Here is a 19,438-nt window from a genome sequence, read left to right as displayed (position 1 = left end):
CACATTGCGGCCTTTTACTGCCTACTTCCTCTTTCCCTGTTTTCCCTGTGTTGCTTCAGGGAGTGGTACATAGAAAGTGAAAGTCTTCAGTTGCTGACTCAGTTCACATTGTACGTTTTATGTGTTGTTTTCAAGGACAGACGCATTTCACTTGGTTCTTTTGCACTTGGCGCCCCATGTTTTATGCACCCGGCATGGCATGGCATGGCATGGTTTTTTGTTTTTTTTTTGTGTTTTTTGTTTTTTTTCAGTCACTCACAGTTGAAAAATTGTTCAACTTAAAACATTCAAGTAGTCTATATCATGAATGTTTGTGTGTTTGTATGTTTGTTTGTTTGTTTGTTTGTTTTCTGTGCCACATAGTCAGATGAAAGAAGAGGCAGGTCTTCAGTTACTTCTGTGACAATGAAGAGATTAGAAGTTTGATTTCACATACACCTGTGCCAGTAACAGAATCCTCTTGTTCTGGTAACTGTGTGGAAGAATCACAGTTATAGCTGTACTATGTATTTTTAAAATTAAAATTTTTAAATTTCATAGTAGTAAAAATGTGGTGTCCGTGTGCTGCTGCGAGTCGTCCTGTAAAACCTGAAATAATAATTTTGAAGTCAGAAATAAGTTGGATTTCATGTGAGGTTTTTCAGACCACGTCTTGTCTTTATGTATTAATGCATACACAGGCTCAGAAAGAAGGTCTGGCTTGATGTTTAAGTCTTAAATGCAAAATCATCATAATGCTGATGAAGATATGATGACAATAGTAGATCATTCTCTTTCAGTGCATCCTTTTGAAGACACATCCTTCATCACGTTTTCAGAGTTCTCTTTTGAATACCCCTCGCAGTCATCAGGTTCATCCACTCAAGGGGTCCAAAGCACAACCAGTATTACAAAATGTTCTTGTGTGGGCTGCATGCTGCAGAACACCTACACATTTTTTCCTCTGATAACTTTTGTCCCAGACTGTTTTGCCTGATGTCAAATTGTCCGATAAGTAAGACATAAGTGTTTTTCCCAGCTCTTTGTGGACACTTTGCATTCCACTGAGTGTGTTCAGCCAGCGCAGCTCTCCAGCTGCATTTTTAGAGCAATCTCATCTTTTTTAGATAGAGTAAGTGTGATATCCTACATTATCACATCATCCAACACACTTAAAATGTGAGAGAATACCAGTGTCTTGCTATGATCAGCACTGAATAAATCTGTGATGAGTTTTTACCATCATTGGGGGCTGTAACTCTGTTAAGACACCTGATTTGACTATCGTTTTTCAGTGTAGCTTGTTTTTCTAGCAGTTGACTTACCCCCCCAAAATACCTACAAGTTTTTATATCTTTGCAAATGGTTTTATCTCAGTCTTTTCTTGCTTTCTTCTCTGTCTCCTTCCCCATCCTGCTTCCTTTAGGTTTGCTCTGTGGATTCTATTTCTCCTTTCTCTGATCATCTGATAAGCAGCTTTGTGTTTTACTGATGTCTCACTGACATTAATAAGACTGTGCTTGCATTATGGCACCCAGTCTCTTTAGACCCTCATTCAGGATGTTTTTAAACTAATTTAAAGATTCACCATGACTAGAGATCAAAAAGTTGGACACCTGAAATCTGTTCTGTAAAGGTGTTGATCAGGGCTGAATTGATGTGGAAAGTCCTGTTGTAGGACAGGCATATAACAACCACTGTTGCATGAACTTTGGCATGTTGCTCTGTCTTAGGGGGGACGTTCCAGTGAAAAAAGGAGTGGTGGTTTAATCCTGTCTGTAAGAAAGTGTAATAGGACTCAAGTCAGAGCTTGCAGTAATCAAAGTCGAGTGCTGGTCTACAATCAGCGTCTGGCTTTCATGTCCTATAGAGGAGTTTTTGGGTGGAGTGAACTAATCCTAGATCGGCACTAGTAGCTTTAGTGTGAGAAGCATGTGGGTCCAGTTTGGCCACTTTTGAGTATTTCTTGCACAGTTTAAAAGCTGTCTCATGCACGGTTTGTTTATGATTCTCTTCCTGAATCCTGTCAAGGCTGCCAATAAGTATATCGACACACACTTGGCAGTGGTTTAAGAAAAATGTTTACATTCCATTGTATTTATGACAGCCCTTTTCCCTTTTTTTAATTGTTGATTGTTGTCTTGTTGATTTTATATTGGTCTTGTCTGTAGATTTGAATATGAATAATTTGTTGAAGTTTAAGTAACGCTAAATAACATGCTGTTATACTGGTTTGCTGTGATTTGGTGTATGACTGAATTGCTTTTGGTTAGAATGTTTTCATTTTTGAATGTTGTTGTTGTGGTTGTGGTTGTTGTGGTTGTTGTGGTTGTTGTGGTTGTTGGTTGTTGGTTGTTGTTGTTGTTGTTGGTTGTTGTTGTTGTTGTGCCATACTGTTGGCATTGAATTAGTTCTGTATCATTAACAAACTCAGCAAACCATAAAGGCACTTCTGAGTTTTCCAGGTAATTTAATCCTAATTCTATTCAACAAGCAGGCTGTATCATGTGTAGACTTTGAAATTCAAAACTTCACGCAGGTATATTAGGGGAAGGGTTCCTGATAGACAGTTGTCACGACAACGCTGACCAAGCTTCCGGATTGGGTTGTTGTGTTTGACTGCCTCTGTCTGCAGCCTAAACAGTGCAAAAGTGTGGTCATAAACATTTTTACAGCTTAAGTGACTTAAGTGGGTGACTGCCCTCATTTGTCTCTCTGCAGATGATTCACTGACCTTTTTGTACATTTATCACTTGTTTTATAGAGGCTGACACAATTCTCTTGTTCAGTAAATCCTGGAATGCAGCACTGCAGTATCAGCTTCTCAGTTAAAATTGCTTTGCTTATAAAATGACGCTCACCTTCTCTGATGCGGGTTCAGCCGATACTGTAAAATCAATACCTGTTTTGTTTCCTCTCTTATAGAAAAGCTGTATAACTCCCAAGGGCCTGAACTCCGACGTTCACTGTTCTCCTTAAAGCAACTCTTTCAGGTGAGAACGCAGCAAATTCATGACACGGGGGGCACAATGTATAAACAAGGGGGCGGGGGGGGTTGAGAGCTAGAGGTCATATAGGGTCAGGACAATATGGAATATGGGATGAGGAGAGAGGAAGGTTTCCGCATATGATCTTAAATAACTGCACACCTTCTTTTATGCAGAGTTGGCCTTTCACAATTACTACACAATCTCCTGAACACAATTTAAGCTGATCAGTTATTTTCCACAGTTTTTACTTTTTACAGTCATGTGTTTAGAATGTGAATTGCATGCATTTTAATAAGCTGAGTTGAAACAAATGCATTTAGATAAAAGAAACACATCATGGGTCTTTTGAAAACAGCAAAAGTTCAAACTTCTAACTGGTGCTATAGCACTTTTAGAGGGCGGAGTTGTATTTATTTGTGCTCAAACTGTCTCCTGTTGGCGCATACAGTGAACAAAAAACGATAATTAAATAGTTAATCACAGTTATTGACAAGGCAGTTAATTGTTAGCTAAATACATAGTTGTGAGAGGTGTGATTTAGAGACGAAGCTAGAAGGCAAGCAAATCACCAATTGCTTGAGCGATGCGCATTAAGCTGAGAATATTCATTTTATTAATGCAAAGTCTTACTAATGTAACAGTTAAAGTGCTTAAATATCTGTCTATAAGAAACTACTGATAATGACACATTGACTTATCCATGCGCTACTTACAAATGTTTTGTCACGGCTACAGTTGCGAGGTTGGACAAGCTTTATGGAATTTTGGCAAATATTCCATTCAACCCATTTCACTGAGGTTGGAGTTTAGATTCCTACATAATGTTAAAAGGAATTGCCACCAGTTTTTCAAAATTTCTGAATAATTTAGTCCTTGAGATGTAAACAGTCTCATTCAGAGTGGTTTGGTGTGAAATGATTAATTGTAGAGAAACTTACTGACTTACATGATTTCTTTACAGTGGTGGTGATAGGAACAAGGGGTCATGATGTTAACAACACAAATATGGCCATTTTATTTACTATCCAAATATTGTCTTCAAATACAAATACAAAACTATCATGAAACACTGTGTCAGCCATCAGACAGCATATTCTTAACCATTTTTAGTGTAATAACTCTCTGTGAGGGCGCTTTTAGAGGTGGACATCTGGTTCGTATCACCAACACTGTGAGCAATTCTAACGAGTCTAAGTTTCTCCACAATGAAGCATTTCGCACCAAACCACTCTGAATGGCTTTGTTTACATCTTAGCCATCTGATTATCTAGACTTTTTTGAAAAATCAGTGGTTTCTACATGACTGAACTACATTGTAACTAATTGAAAGTAGACAAGTTTGAAGCAAACAAATTGTAAAAGTGTGACATTTCACAAGCATCCACAGTATCATTTGAAATGAACTCAATGTGTGTATTTTGACAGTTACATTACACAGTTTCTCATTAGGCTGACTTGGATATAAAATACGTCTAAACTTACCCTTTAGCATGTAATATGTAACTACTTAAAATCTTGTGCTGAAGGAGAGAATTGTGGGCTAATTAACAGAAAAGCAGCAAAACCTGAGGAGGGCAGCGCTCCTCAGACTGGACATCTACAGTCTAATTAGCTAGCTGAATTTGTCGACTAGCCTGCAGAATCATGATTTGGGTTTACAACTTCACAAAGTCAGTCAGATTATAAAAGTTGGAAATGGAAGAGACTGGGGACATAAACTACTGAGGAAAAAGCTAGAAAGTCCACAAAACATTTTCACGTTTTATTTAGCAGCAGGTCTGTTGGAAAAACACAGTAGCCACTTGCACTCGGATGATGCTATGACATAGCCAGCTTCTGCTGCAGACGATTTCAGAGCCTGTTTAAGGGGAGTCTGCTTATGACTGCAAAACTCTGGAGGGTGCCTCATGCGAGTCCTCAGTGAATGGTGAGGAAAGAAGCTAAATGGCTAAAAACAAAAAAGTCAAACATGTTTCTAGTCTTTTAAATTTGGAAGCTAGACAGATATATTCCATTATAAAATCAATGAAGACTTACCATTATGTTTCTGTTCTTTATAGCAAACAGGTTTTGGACTGTAGGATGCTAGCATTACTGCTACTAAGTGCTAATTGGTTAGCAAGCTCATCAGCTCACAGGCTGATTTTAAAGCGTTTTGTGCTTACTAGCATCAATGCTGTTGAAAATATATAATTATATGTACAAATATGAGTGCTATAAATAACTAGCACTCAATATTTACAAGTGTTGAAAAAATTTAATGCTATTTTGTGTTGAGAAAACAAGTACATTTTTTGTATTAAATAATTAACAAACTACGTTTTGGACTTGCTTGGGCTCTTGAGCGCCTAACAAGGCTGTAAGACATTTACTGAATGGCAGTTTTCCTCACTACTAATTCTCTGGCTTTTCTCCTCAGTCAGGTAGCGCTAAGTGAAAGGGAGGCTTTGCCTAAGGGCCTTCAACAGTCCGGGAACACCACTGCTTGCGTTGTGTTCACGCATGGGCAGGAACTTTCACTGGAACAACTTTGTTTATTCTCCCCACCTTCCTTGGCACTACTCAGACATTTGGTTGAAACTTGTAGTATGTGAGTCAGAGCTGCACTCCGTTGCCTGTGCTTTGTTTTCTTGATTAGGACCGCACGATTATGTGAGATTGCTGATTTTGATATAGTGCTTATTAATCCCGATCGACTGATAAGTGTGTGCTCTGTAGAAGCTGTAGTAAAATCACACTGTATTCCAGGAACATGTAGTGTGTCGTGCTTACTAAACATTTAGTGAATGCACACAATGAAAACTTCTCTGGAAAGCTTATTTAGTGCTAATCAGTGCTCGAACTCTTTTGAACTCTTGGAACAATTATTAAACAGCAGCGTTTATGGAATGCATTAGTAATGGCCTTTGCAAAAATCCAAAATAAAATATGTGATTAATGCAAAATCCATTCTACAGCCATGATAATAAGTACTTTAATGTCTGCTCAGTGGTGGAATGAACTAAGGCAATTCTGTACTGGCACAAGTTCTAGCACATCAGCAGCTGGACCAGTTTGTATTTACTTACCCCTTCCAAGCTGTTACTTGTCCAAGGAACAAAGAGTCTGAGAGCTGGGAAGATAAAGGCACAGCACTTATCGAATATCTGTTCATCAAATTAATTTATTGCCTTCTATCCTGTTGCTGGGAAGTGTGTAGTGGAACTGCAGGCCCTCCACAGGAAGTGACCTTAGACCCTTAGACTGTGCACTTAGACTTATGAAACTGTGAGTGCTGTTATATGAAGAATAGCCCTCCACGAGGGAGGACGGGGGTACACTAATACCACAGATGCCAAAGATGACTCTGTAATTGCATTAGAGGTTAAACTGTAACTTCAGAGAAAGTCTGCAGAGTCTCTCAGTATCTCTGTGGCAGCCTTCTGCTCTGTTCATAAAGGGACAGTTTTGTTATGGAAGCAAGTTGTGCTAGATTTGTGTAACGTTTCTTATTGAACAGTGTGATTAAGGTGGAGTAGTTTATCACTGAACCACAAACCAATTATCCTACATGTTGTGTAGGATGGTTTACATATACCTAAAAATTATATAGAGAACATTAACATACATAAACATATTAAACATACTTATTCTTATAAAAATGCACACTTGGGGAACAATCCCTTTTTCAACTCATTACATTGTGTATAAAATATTAAGAAGGTTTTTTTCTTCTTATACAAATTTTCACTTCTTTTGAGAGCAATGGCGTTCACTTTTAGAAATAAAGGTGCTGTGCTGTGCAGGTAGATTTTTCATTCATCAAGGTACAAACAACGTTAATATATCCTCAAAACAACAGTGGTTTTAAGGTCCACTTTTAAGCCCCCTTAAAAAAGTGGTCTGGTTCCATTGACTTGCATTAAAAGTAGAGTATGTTTTGTCCTTCTCCTACAAAGTTCTCATTTTGAAGATACGACGTTTGTTCCAACAGCGGTGACTGTCTTTATGTTTAAATAATTTTTTTGAACTCCAGTTTTGAAAATTCCTGTTTTTCCCTATTCTTTATTCTAGTGGATTATTTTGTGTATAATCTCCCCAGAAATATCTCCTGAAAACTGAGTAACTTGTACTCATTGGTTGTTTTGACTGGAAATAAAATTAATGAAGTGTGAATCGTTCTGGATTGCTGTATATAAAGTCACAGTTATTGCACATTTCTATTGACATATTCTTTCTTACAGGATGATAAGGACCTGGTGCCAGAGTTTGTGAACTCTGATGGCCTGACCTGCTTTATAAAAGTGGGCGCAGAGGCGGACCACAACTACCAAAACTACATCCTCAGAGGTGAGCAATGCAAAAAAGCCAAAACATGCTTCCTACTGTGACTGCCGTTCAGCCACAATAGGTTATCTTCCCAGGTCACAGCACAGTGCAGCTTTGGTCTTTAGAATTGTTGTCTCACTTATGGGAAACAATATTCTGCAGCTTTGGCCCGGAACAGGAAGTTTATGCTGGCGTGTACTGGGATAACAAACAGCTTTTGGTATAAATCTGTATATCCGCCTAGACAAGTCCTGTGCTTGACTGTATTGAACATCTTGTTCATGAACTTCACCTTCTCCACTTGACTGTTCTTGTTGGAAATGAAAGGCAAAAGCCCTGTTAGCTTTACTCTGATGCTCTTTTGCTCTTTTGTTCTGTGTGTTGTAGCTCTCAGCCAAATCATGTTGTTCGTGGACGGCATGAACGGAGTCATAAACCATAATGAGATGGTGCAGTGGCTCTACACCCTTAGCGGCAGCATGGTGAGTGACCGCTACGTTATGCAACCACATAGACTAACGAGTGCCTGGCTCGTAGTGAATCAATGTCCAAAAAAAAGCCAAGTAAATCCTTTTGTTTATTAATTTTTTTTATTTTTAATTTTTCTTTATCATTTGAGTACAACAGCTGCCCTTTGCATCGAGTGAAAACTTAATCATGACCAAATTTCATGATTAGCAATAGAAATGCATCATAATTGCTTGGAATAAAATCTCTTTACATTAACTTCCATTGAAAGTAAAGAATGTTTTTGCCTTCTCCTGTAAGGCTGCCATTTTGGAGATACTACTTTTTCTTTTTACAGAAATGAAATAGAAATAAAGGACGTTGTGTTCTCTGGGCCAAAGAATAAAAAGACCAGCATAAAAGTCAGGTTATGTTGCAATATGGGGGTGTATTAGTCCTGTGGCAACTTACACATCTGTGAAGGCACCATTCACACGGAAAAAATACATTCTTACTCTGGAGCAACATATTCTGCCATCTAGACGATGTGTTTGTCAGGGACGTCCATGCTTATTTCAGCATGAAGACGGCAAGCCAGATTCTGCCTGTGTTAAAACAGCATGGCTGTGTAATCAGTGTGTGGATGCTAGACTGGTCTGCCTGCAGTCCAGACCTGTCTTCCAGTGAAAATGGGTGGCACATTCATTAAGCGCAAAATATGACTGTATAGGCCCCATTTGGTTGTGCAGTCTAACACCTGTGTAATGAAAGAATGGCAGAAAATTCAGCTTTCATAATTGGATCAGGTTGTGTCTTCATTCCCCAAATGATACTTAAGTGTTGTTAAAAGGAAAGATGCTATAACACAGTAGTAAACATGCTCCTGTCCCAACTTGGGTGGAGACATCAAATTTGGAATGAGTGTATATTTACCAAAAACAATTCCATAAAACATCAAATGTCATGTTGTAGTACTGTGTTTAGTACAAGCAAACAGAATTTAATGATCACTGCTTCCACATACTGTCCAACTACTGCCCAACTACACTTGTGTAGTTATATAGTTGGCTCATTCCAAGTGTGTCCAAGTTGCCATGATATCTGTGAGTAACTCCAACTTACAGGAGTCTGTATGGGCCCACACTTAAGTTAACTTGCATATTAGTTTAAATATGGGTTAAATATTAACATTCAGGAACTGAAAAATAAGCCTGGGTTCAGGAGGTTTACACTTGCAGGTCACTTTGCTTCAATTAAATGATGTTTAAGTGTAGTTGGCTTATACTGTACTGAAAGAAGCTGGCGTCAAGTCTCTCCTTGTATCAGAATTGGGGCAGATTTTTGTCAGTTCTCTCTTGTCACGACTCTGCTTCAAAGTCTCTTTAGTTATGCCTGACTGACTGAAGGCGAGTGAGTTAGCATTTTAAGTGTCGTCTGTAAAAACTCTTCTTTAACTGTGGTAAAATCAGTGTAAAGTGTGGTCTCTTGTGGCTTATTGCTTTTAGGAAACCTGTGTCTGTAGTGTCCACTTTATGAAAGATCAACTCCACTACTATTTTACGCAAGAGAAACTGGGCCTTCTCTCTGTACTGTCACTGAATGATGTCGGAAGTGGTTAATGACCGAAATTGACAGTTTCGATGTTTTCGCTCATGTTGACAACCTCTTTAATTCTGAAGTGAGTCTCAGGCTTACAGCAACAACAAAAATGACCATACAAAGCTTATTTTGCTAGAACAGACAGCAGTATGCATTGAATGTAGGTGAATATTTATGTATTTGTATACAATTCCTGAGAAAATGTGTTCAGGAATTAATGTTTTATCCAGCTTACCAACCATTCTCACAACCCCACACAAATCTACATTACCTCAACAGTGTCGAAGTGTCATTGCACTGATTGCATCTAGGCTTCATACTGCCATCTAGTGTACAACGTTTGTAAGTGAAATGTACTTTTGCAGAACTGTTTCTCATGTTTCTCTTTCTCCTTTCAGTCTCGGCTGGTGGTGAAGACCGCTCTGAAGCTGCTGATAGTGTTTGTTGAATACACAGAGTCTAACAGTCCTCTGCTAATTCAGGCCGTCAACACAGTGGATAGCAAAAGAGGTACAGAGCTCGTACAATGCTACACACAGCTGCTCAGAGGAAAAAGTGTGGGAATTTCTCTATACATGTCTGTGTTAGTATTTATATAGTGTGTATTTCTTAATGTTTGTTTATGTGTTAGCTTCAGAATTCTCACTCATGAAGTGCTTTTGCAGGGGTCAAATCCTGGTCATACTTGATTGATATGCTGGAAGAGAAGGATGGAACTGATACAGAGCTCCTGGTCTACACAATGACCCTTATTAACAAGGTAACTCATACTTTCGTCAATAAGGCAGAAAGGTACAGCTCACGTTGGTGGTGGTGGTGGTGGTGGTGTGCATGTAATTAATGACCAACAGTAATAAGACATTGTTATTTATGACGGCTGTTCCATGACCTCTCTCTCTCTCTTTCTGTATCTGTCTCTCTGCTGTCTCTCTCTCTCTCTCTCTCTCTCTCTCTCTCTTGTCTCTGTCTGTCTGTCTATCTCTCTGCCTCTCTCTCTCTCTCTCTCTCTCTCTCTGTCTCTCTCTGTCGCGCTCTCTCTCTCTCTCTCTCTCTCTCTCTCTCTCTCTCTCTCTGTCTCTCTCTGTCGCTCTCTCTCTCTCTCTCTCTCTCTCTCTCTCTCTCTGTCTCTCTCTGTCACGCTCTCTCTCTCTCTCTCTCTCTCTCTCTCTCTCTGTCTCTCTCTCTCTCTCTCTCTCTCTCTCTCTCTCTCTCTCTCTCTCTCTCTCTCTGTCTCTCTCTGTCGCGCGCTCTCTCTCTCTCTCTCTCTGTCTCTCTCTGTCGCGCGCTCTCTCTCTCTCTCTCTCTCTCTCTCTCTCTCTCTCTCTCTCTCTCTGTCTCTCTCTCTCTGTCTCTCTCTGTCTCTCTCTGTCGCGCGCGCGCTCTCTCTCTCTCTCTCTCGCTCTCTCGCTCTCTGTCTGCCTCTCTCTCTAAGACGCTAGCGGCTCTGCCTGATCAGGATTCGTTCTATGATGTGACGGACTGTCTGGAGCAGCAGGGAATAGAGCGCATCATGCAGAAGCACATGAGCAGCCGAGGCACTGACCCTGACCTCAAGCAGCAATTCACCATATATGAGGTAAAGAAGTGCTGGAATCACATCTGATGACCATTCACAATGTGCAGTGTTACAGTACTGATGTTTGTTTTGTTTTTTTTTGTTTTTGTTTTTGTTTTTTTGCTGTTGTACCTGTACCTTTTACTGTGTAGAACGCTCTGAAGTATGAGGACGGAGAGATGGATGAAGCGTCTCCTCACATCCGTAAGGAGCGGAGGAAAGTCGCCAGTAGTGAGCAGGATGGCCGGAGAAGCCGGCGGTCCTCAGCACAGAACTTTCCAGATGGTCCGCTCTCTTCCTTTTTGCCTGCTTCTTCATCCTCATCCGTCACCTCTCAGAGTCCCACTACAGGTGTTTATCAGACCCATTCTCCTGCTGTCTGACCCTTATTTCAGTGGTTGTTCTTAGGGATGCGCAGTATGACATTTTTGGTTCAACGCTAATATTTTTCATGTATGTAAAGTTGTATGCAAAAGTTTGAACACCCCCATTGTTTTGTTGATTTTCTAAGCGCACATACGTTAACATCCTCTACAGAGAACAAGCCTAAATTTGGGAATTTTCTGCAAATTTCAGGGTACAGTTTTTATTTATTTGCAGATTTTAATATATTGGAAAAAATAAAACGTTAAATTTAGCAGGCAAACAGTAATTGTGCATTAAAATCTGCAGAAGTATATCCTCTGTAGAGGACTTGTACTTATGTTCACTAAAAAAAAAAATGAAAATGTAATATAACCAGGGGCACCCAAACCTTTGCGTACGACTGTGTCCGCTGATGCTGATAGATAGATAGATAGATAGATAGATAGATAGATAGATAGATAGATATATATATATATATATATATATATATATATATATATATACACATTTCATAAACTGTAGAAATTTAGATCAGCATTACAGCGGAATATAATATTTATGCCTATTCGGTTACAAATGCAGTAAAATGAGTATAATGCACACCTTTTAGTATGGTAGTCCAGCACTGCTGAAACACTGTGGTCTTCCGGAGTACAATAAATGTCATAAAATATCAATTTTATTTGAAATATCAATTTTATTTTTCTAATTATTTTGTTAATTATTAGATCTATTTTCTTAGAGTGCGTTATCAGATTTCACAAACACATATATCTTGTTTATGTATGTTAGTATTTATGGTCATGTTTCATCATGTGTATATGACGAGATTATGTGATCATAGGATGGACTGGAGTGCTCTGGCCTTATACAGTGAAACTTTTATGCAGCTAGTTGCATGCTGTGAGTTGAAACATAATTTCTGTGCTACTTCACTGTTACATGAGGCAATTCAAAAACAAGGTTGCACGTGCAAAATACAATACATACAAATACATAAAAATACATGCAATATATTCATTTACTCCACTAGGTAGCTAAATTTGAAACTTGTATTTTTGATATACCGAATCATTCTCGCTATAAAGTCATTTGTGAGATGTAATTTATACATTTCCTTTTTTTTTCTTTAGTTTTTCCAGCTGTCCTTGCTGTTCGTTTTTCTGTGTCTGTATCTTATCTATGTAGGGTTATTTTCTATATGTTATACATACATACATACATACATACATACATACATACATACGAACGTGTGTGTGTGTTTATTTATTTATTTATTTATTTATTTATTTGAGCATTTTACTACTTTCAGACATGGCTCTCTGATTTTAGAACCAGAACAATCTGTTTCATAATTCTCTTTTTCTTCCAGATCGGAGTTGCACCACCTCTCCTTTGCCCTCAGACACTCCATCCTCTCCTGTACCCCCTCCTGTTCCTATTACCCCTGAACCTTCCAGCCCTTCCTCCACTACCTCTGAGACCCCCTCTCAGAGCTCTTCCCCTCTACCACCCCCTGTTGTGAGCAATGGAAATGCAGCCAGTGACCTGGAGCAGCGTCTGTGAGTATTGTGTATGTTTGAGTGTGTGTGTGTTTGAACAGTACTACAAAATCAGAATAACCAATCATGTTTATGGTGTGAAATCAAGGATTTTTGAAACATCAATCATATTTCTCTGCATGTATGCCAACAAGCTAGACTGCACATGCCCTGTAATGGTCCACTTAGGGCTTGGCTAGTGGCCCATTTTGCTCAGTGTGGCTTTATCCACAGCTCTGTTAGCCACATTCCTGAATGCTTGTGCAGACCCAGTGTGGGCTACTCTACACAGGGCCTGTGTAGGTTTTGTGTGGGACTGCCAAAGCCCAAGCTATCTACAGTCAGCCCACAGTGGACCAGTGGGGACATGTGTGCTGGAATACCTTCTGTTGGCTGTTCTTATATGCTAGTAAAACTCCTATTTTACCACGTGGTGGCAGTATTCACAGTACTACTACTCACTTAGTTTTTGCCTGAGGCACCTCAGGGATGCAGATTAAGTTCACAGCAATATGGTACGAGAGGAACTTTCAGCATTCATTAACATTTACTAGAATCCAAACATGTGTACACACATACACATATATAGTTACTTTTGATTGAGAGCAGCAATTTTGTTTGGGCTCATGCAGTGTGAAGTGGTAGACCAACCAAAACAAATGTTGTTTCGAGCTGAGTGTGAGAGACTACAGCCCACTGACAGGGACTGATCTATTACTGCCGGTCTTCTCACTCTCCATATGCGGTAATGCAGCCTTTAGGACAGACGCACACACAGACTAGTGGTCTTAGGAATTGTTTTATGTGGCAAAATAACTTCAGCTTGATTTATGGCACGGTCTCCTGGCAGTGGCAGGCAAAAAAGAACTAGGGAAAAACTTCTCTTCCACTTAAATAGAATTTGCTTTAGAGGTAAAAGGACTAGAAATGCAGCGAAATTTCCACCAAAAAAACCCTAAAGATTCAATAGGACTACAGCGAAGTGTTAACATCTAATTTACAAATAATGTTAATGGTATTGAAATCAAAAAAGAGTGATTTTAAAAATATTGTGTTGTGTGTGTGTGTGTGTGTGTGTGTGTGTGTGTGTGTGTGTGTGTGTGTGTGTGTGTTTTTTTTTTTTGTGTGTGTTTTTTACCCCCCCCAAAAAAATGTTTTTGTTTTAGCCAGGAATTTTAATTTCAGGCCGTCGATAAAAAGTACTGCTCTAAATACATGAACAGCAGAAATATAAACTAATGTATAGTCCCTTTCATTTCCTACAAAGAGTATAGCACAGGAGCACTTGAGATTGCTCTACCTTTTTTTAAGATCTTTGCTAACAATCTGTTATTGGTATAAGATCCAAAGGCTTTCAGGTACCCACTATTAAGTTATAAGAGTTTATACCAGCTAGCCTCTGCTGCCGGAATTAACTATGCTAGGGAACACATTGCAGATTGGAGTTTGATTTCCTGCCTGGTCAAGCACACCATGCTATGCCAATAAAAAACCTTGGGCAAGACTCCTACATTCTGTAACATGATTAAATTGTAAGTTGCTCTCTGGACAAGAATGTCTGCTAAATGCCTAAACGTAAATCCAAATGTCTGTCAGCAGGCTGGCTCTGTCCAAAATAACCAGTTTTTCCTTTAACAAACAGATCTGCGAACAGTGTACAAGCCAAAAAGATAACAGCAACTTGCTGGGCTAAAATAAGTGGGTAATGATGCCTGCAGCAAGGGTGGGGGAGCATAGCAGTCCATAATAAACAAATTTAGTAGGAAATACCCGCTTGCAAAATTGCCTGTGTGTTTTGCCAAGTCGCCAGTGTGTCCCTAACATAAGTCCTCTGTTCACAATATTACAGCCATTCTTTGGTATGGTGTAATAAACTATATTGACTGTATGGCACAGTTTGCCTCACTGTGAATATACTTGAAAACAGCAAAGGGAAGATTGTACATGAATGAGATTTGGTTGTGGATTAGCAGGTACACTTCGTCTGCCCGGCTCCTCCCAGTGTAACCAAATTGCTACGTGCCTTTCCAAGTATAGTTCCAGACCAAAGCAACATTTTATTCAGCTGACAGGCACTACCTATATGTGGAGAGCCAGTGTTTGATTTGGAATGCGTTTTTCTCTTACTAAAACACTGGGAATTTAGCCCTTAGGTTGCAGGAGGGCTTACAGACCATGTTTTAGTTTGATGGAGAAAATGTTTATACATCAGGACATTTTATCTGGCTTGTTTGATCAGCTTTTCTTCCTTTATTTAGATGTTATTAGGAGCATGGCCTGTCACATGCAATGTTTTTAGTCACTGCTTCCTCCCAATGTGAATGCTTTAAAGTACGAATAATATATTGTACACTTGGCCTGAATCATTTGTTTTTAGTTTTAAATTAATAGAAAACTAAAACCTGTGTTTTTTTTTTTTGTTTTTTTTTCCTTATGCTGTAAGCAATTGTGTTGCAAAATGTGTTTGTTTTTATTTAATTATTTAATGTATCCATTTTATTTTTTATTTTATTTTGAAAACAAAGAATGACGGTCATTGTCATACATTTTTGTTTCACCACCCTCTTCATGCCACAGAAATTCTTGTGGCAATCCTTTCAGTTCAATCCATTGCAGACAAAAAATTGAGCGGCAGCAAATCATTCCTGGCGTTCCACGCTCACAGTAATTGCTACTCTGCCTGTTATCTCTTTCCGCTCCTTCTGCTCCTGGGCGTCAGCGTGGGTCATGCCTCTCGGTGGTTGGGACTGTGAGGTGTCATGCTTGCTGGTGTTGTGGGTCTTTTTTTGTCAATGTTTTTAACCCTTTTGCTTCCTCATGTAACCAGACATCACTGTTCCACGTCTTCTCTCTCTCTCTCACATTCCTGCTCCTTCCACCAGGGGGCGCTCTTTCATGAGTCAGTACATGGCAAATATGGGGATTTCTAGGCGGAGGTTAAAAAAGGCGGGGTCCATTATGGAGGAGCCCTCCACCCCCTCCAAAAGGTCTGTATAACAACCGTCACTACTGTTCATCATGTTGGTAGAAGAAGCTCTTTAGGCTGATCTGAGGATTTCCGTTAAAGGAACAGTTTAGCAAAAAATCACATTGCATCTGTTTTAACCTCAGAGTCGATCAGCTCAGGCACGTTTGAAGTCCACTGTTTGCTTCTTTCGTGTTGTACTTGAACTTTGAGGCTAATGTAGCAAACAAGTAATTGGACCACACAAATTAACACTGTGCAAAGCTCACGCCTCAGTCATTACGTACTTTCCTTTTCCTTAAAGAGTGGTTTGATGTGAAATGGTTCATTACAAAGGAATTTAGCGACTCATGTATATCTACAACACAAATATAACCATTTTATCAAAATTACTAGTTTTCAATTATAATGATAAAATAGCAGTAAGTCTGAAAAAATACATCACAGTACATTTTAGGTCAAAACCTTAACTCGGAACTATTATGGTTATAGCAGTATCTCAGGCTTCTTGCAATTTTTTTACCATTTCATGTAATGTTATTGTATGGTAGTTTTTAGTGCCATTAAACACCTCTTACATCTAGCTCCTATCACTACTAATGAAAACAATACTGACTCTAAGTTTCTCTAGAATGGTGCATTTCACATCAAACCACTTTGGTTTACATTCTTTACATCTTAGTGCTTTAATTAGCAGAAATGTAAAAATTAACTAAGTAATCTCAGATTAGGTTTGCTTAAGATGGGCGTACACAAGATCATTTTTCCACCGATTTGAATCATAATTTGCTCCTTTTGCCAAATGTTCACAATCTAAAGTGAGTTTCCAGGTCGGGAGCCCAGTTGGAAGCGACCTATGTTGCAGATTATTTGGGCATGGGAGGGGGCAAACGAGTCAATCTTTAGCCCTCCAATCAAGCTCTGAAGTGATCAGAGGCCCTCTGAAATTTTTGAAACATGATGTGTGTGTTTTTTGTTTTTTTTAAACTCAATGTTAAATTGAGAATTCAGCCAATGAGAGAGCATGGGAAGGGAGGAAAAAAAGTGAATATAGTAGTGGACTGCAGAGAAAGACAAAAAGAGTCACTCTCTTTACAATTTCGAATCAGCGGCCAGTTCATAGTAAAATATTTCTCCAGCTCAGACTGTGATGTCTACATTTCGACCCCATATTTATCTCCATTTTTCACTATGCATCTTCTGTGTGCATAAAAACATAAACATTATACTGTAAACTATAAAAATGAACAAAACGTGTGTGGCACAGCTAAAATGAGTAGCAGACTTTATTACATACTATTATCTATAAAAATTACAAAGTGGCAAAAATCACATAAGCAGCCAAATTAACATGATGCTAATTACTGTGGTATAAATTTCCATTACTTGTTACTTACATTAGCCTTGTAAGTAATGCAAAACTATCAAAACAAACTTAGGACACCAAACATGGCTGATGGACTACATTTAGGATAATGGAAAAATTGTGTACATTGTGTTTGTTATTATTATTTCTTTCCACTATTCCATTACAGCTTTGATAGAAGAAATTGATCCTAGATCAGATCGGCTTAAAGGGATAACTTCTATCTGCAGCTCTTCTTTGGTTTCCAAACTAACAATGATGTCATCACTCATCACATGGTGACGCAACCTGACACCTATATTGGCAAAGCAATGGCTTCTGCATCACTTACGTTAAGTTAGAGAAACTGCTGATAGACGTCTGGATCATGATGTGATATAGGGAGCATAATCTGTTCTCCATTATGAATGTGGCACATGAACATAAATCACACACAGTTAGAATGTGGTTTAGAAAGAGAACAGTTACAAAGACAGAATATGGTTAAGTGTCAAAGAAACTGTTTTCAGCTTTCTGCTGGCAGGGTAGTGTTTCTCCCACAGTAGACTGCATTCAGAACTGGACAGTCAGTCAGTCTTTGGCTGTGTGTATGTGGGGGGTTGGGGGGGAGGTGTGGGTGTGTGGGTTTTGGTTGTGAAAAGAGGGGATTAGTGTGGTGTTCTCTAAAGGAGAACGACTCCCCCTCTCTCTGCTCCTCCTTGCTGGAGCTGAAAAGCAGCCTAGTTCATCTCTACACCGCCACAACGTCAGCTCGCCTGAGGAGTGTTAAGTAAGAAAGGCTGGCAGTCACATTGCAGAAGTATTCTGGAATTGTGTGTGTGTGTGTGTGTGTGTGTGTTTGTGTGTGTGTGCCCGCACAAACGTAAGATTAGCTCTGATGTCACAATCCACAGATATTGTATTGATTTTCAAAAACATTTTGTCACCTTTTTTAGAAGCTCAGGCAGCTTTTGAATTTGGTTATATAACCTTATTATTAGGACACTAAATTGGTTGTTAGTGTTCAATAAGTCTGTACTTTACCTTTATCTTGAAAGGAGTATTCTCTACCATGATATCCCTCTTGTTTTCATGTTTTCATTCATCTGTGTTCTCTCACTACAATACCCAGCATGCACTGCACATACAATCTTTGGGAATCCCTGTGGTGTCAACCAATCCTGCCAGTGATCTACAAACAAATAAATGCAACCAGGCTGGCGTTAGTGTAACTCTTACCTCAGTCACTGAACAAAATTTTTAAAGAAAACAGATTTTATTCTACATGGAAGCCAGAGAGGGTTTTTTTTTCCTATCAAAGAAAAGAAGCCAGACAGAGGTAAGGTGTCTAGATAGCCAGCTACCTAATCAAATTGATATACATTGTCCTTCCTCATGTGTAAAACTCTGAACAATAAAACCGCAAAATAGCAGAAACAAGTTTGATTTTCTGTTGCGATGATGATTGTTGGCTGTAAATTCCCAAGCTAATGACAATAGTAATGATGATAAGAGTATTCTAAATTAAATACGTTGACATGTTTTGTTCCACTATTTTGGGAGTGAGGAGTAATTTTTCTTGTGCCAATCGATCATAAACAATCAAATGTGCTGTGATTAAGTTTCATTACCCTGCCTCCCCAGTGAAAACACTGGGTAGTATATAAGCCAGCATTTAGCTTATGATAAGATTTGTATTTTATATTGTTTAGTAATACTACATTTGTAAAGAGAGAGGGGAGGCTCTGTGGACCTATCTGGAAACAGAAATGTTTTGAAATGTGGAATCTGACTGTGTATGAGCTACTGCCTTGGCTGTGGACTTACTGTGTGTGTGTGTGTGTGTGTGTGTGTGTGTGTGTGTGTGTGTGTGTGTGTGTGTGTGTGTGTGTGTGTGTGTGTGTGTGTGTGTGCCTCCTGTCCAACTTCAGCACATCTCCCACGACGGCGCCTCCTCAGGAGAAGCAGACAGCGCCGGAGCAGCAGAACCACACCGAGGCGAAAGGAGGCTTTAAGTGAGTATTGTTACTGTCACTCTGCTCAAAGAAAGAGAGAGATAAGTAGAGGGAGAGAAGTACAAGTAGCAAGGGATGAATGGAAGAGAAAGAAGAGAAAATAGAGAAGAAATGACAAAGACATAATAGAGAGGAGAGGGGATAAGATGCGTTGGTACACTTTCTTAGTGATGGTTGACAAGCATGGAGTATTACTTTAATATATGTAAATGTTAAGAGTTTATTTATGCCAAGTAATTTTGTACCATTTCCCTTGTTCTGCCATTTTCATATGATTTTTTTAAAAACCAAAGCCGAAGAAAAACGAGGATAAACAGTGTTTTTTTTA

The 19,438-nt window shown here is 39.1% G+C and overlaps 1 protein-coding gene across 8 annotated transcripts in view; it reads left to right on the top strand.

The window, feature by feature from the left end:
• The window catches only part of fhod1 (formin homology 2 domain containing 1), a 79,363-nt gene that overhangs the window by 37,705 nt on the left and 22,220 nt on the right, over positions 1–19,438 (top strand). For 5 of the 8 annotated variants that reach the window (XM_036584171.1, XM_036584175.1, XM_036584170.1 and 2 more), the window contains exons 4-13: positions 2,905–2,972; positions 7,193–7,298; positions 7,665–7,759; positions 9,722–9,833; positions 9,989–10,083; positions 10,756–10,899; positions 11,031–11,229; positions 12,617–12,806; positions 15,668–15,772; positions 19,027–19,110. In XM_036584171.1, coding sequence (XP_036440064.1) covers positions 2,905–2,972; positions 7,193–7,298; positions 7,665–7,759; positions 9,722–9,833; positions 9,989–10,083; positions 10,756–10,899; positions 11,031–11,229; positions 12,617–12,806; positions 15,668–15,772; positions 19,027–19,110 — 1,198 coding nt within the window. The remainder of the gene's footprint in view (positions 1–2,904; positions 2,973–7,192; positions 7,299–7,664; positions 7,760–9,721; positions 9,834–9,988; positions 10,084–10,755; positions 10,900–11,030; positions 11,230–12,616; positions 12,807–15,667; positions 15,773–19,026; positions 19,111–19,438) is intronic. The other 3 variants (XM_036584176.1, XM_036584173.1, XM_036584172.1) reach the window with 1 other exon arrangement.

The sequence above is a fragment of the Colossoma macropomum genome, unplaced genomic scaffold (genome assembly GCF_904425465.1).
Source record: "Colossoma macropomum unplaced genomic scaffold, Colossoma_macropomum, whole genome shotgun sequence".
Classification (NCBI taxonomy): Eukaryota; Metazoa; Chordata; class Actinopteri; order Characiformes; family Serrasalmidae; genus Colossoma; species Colossoma macropomum.
This window is presented reverse-complemented; position numbering and strand designations above follow the sequence as displayed.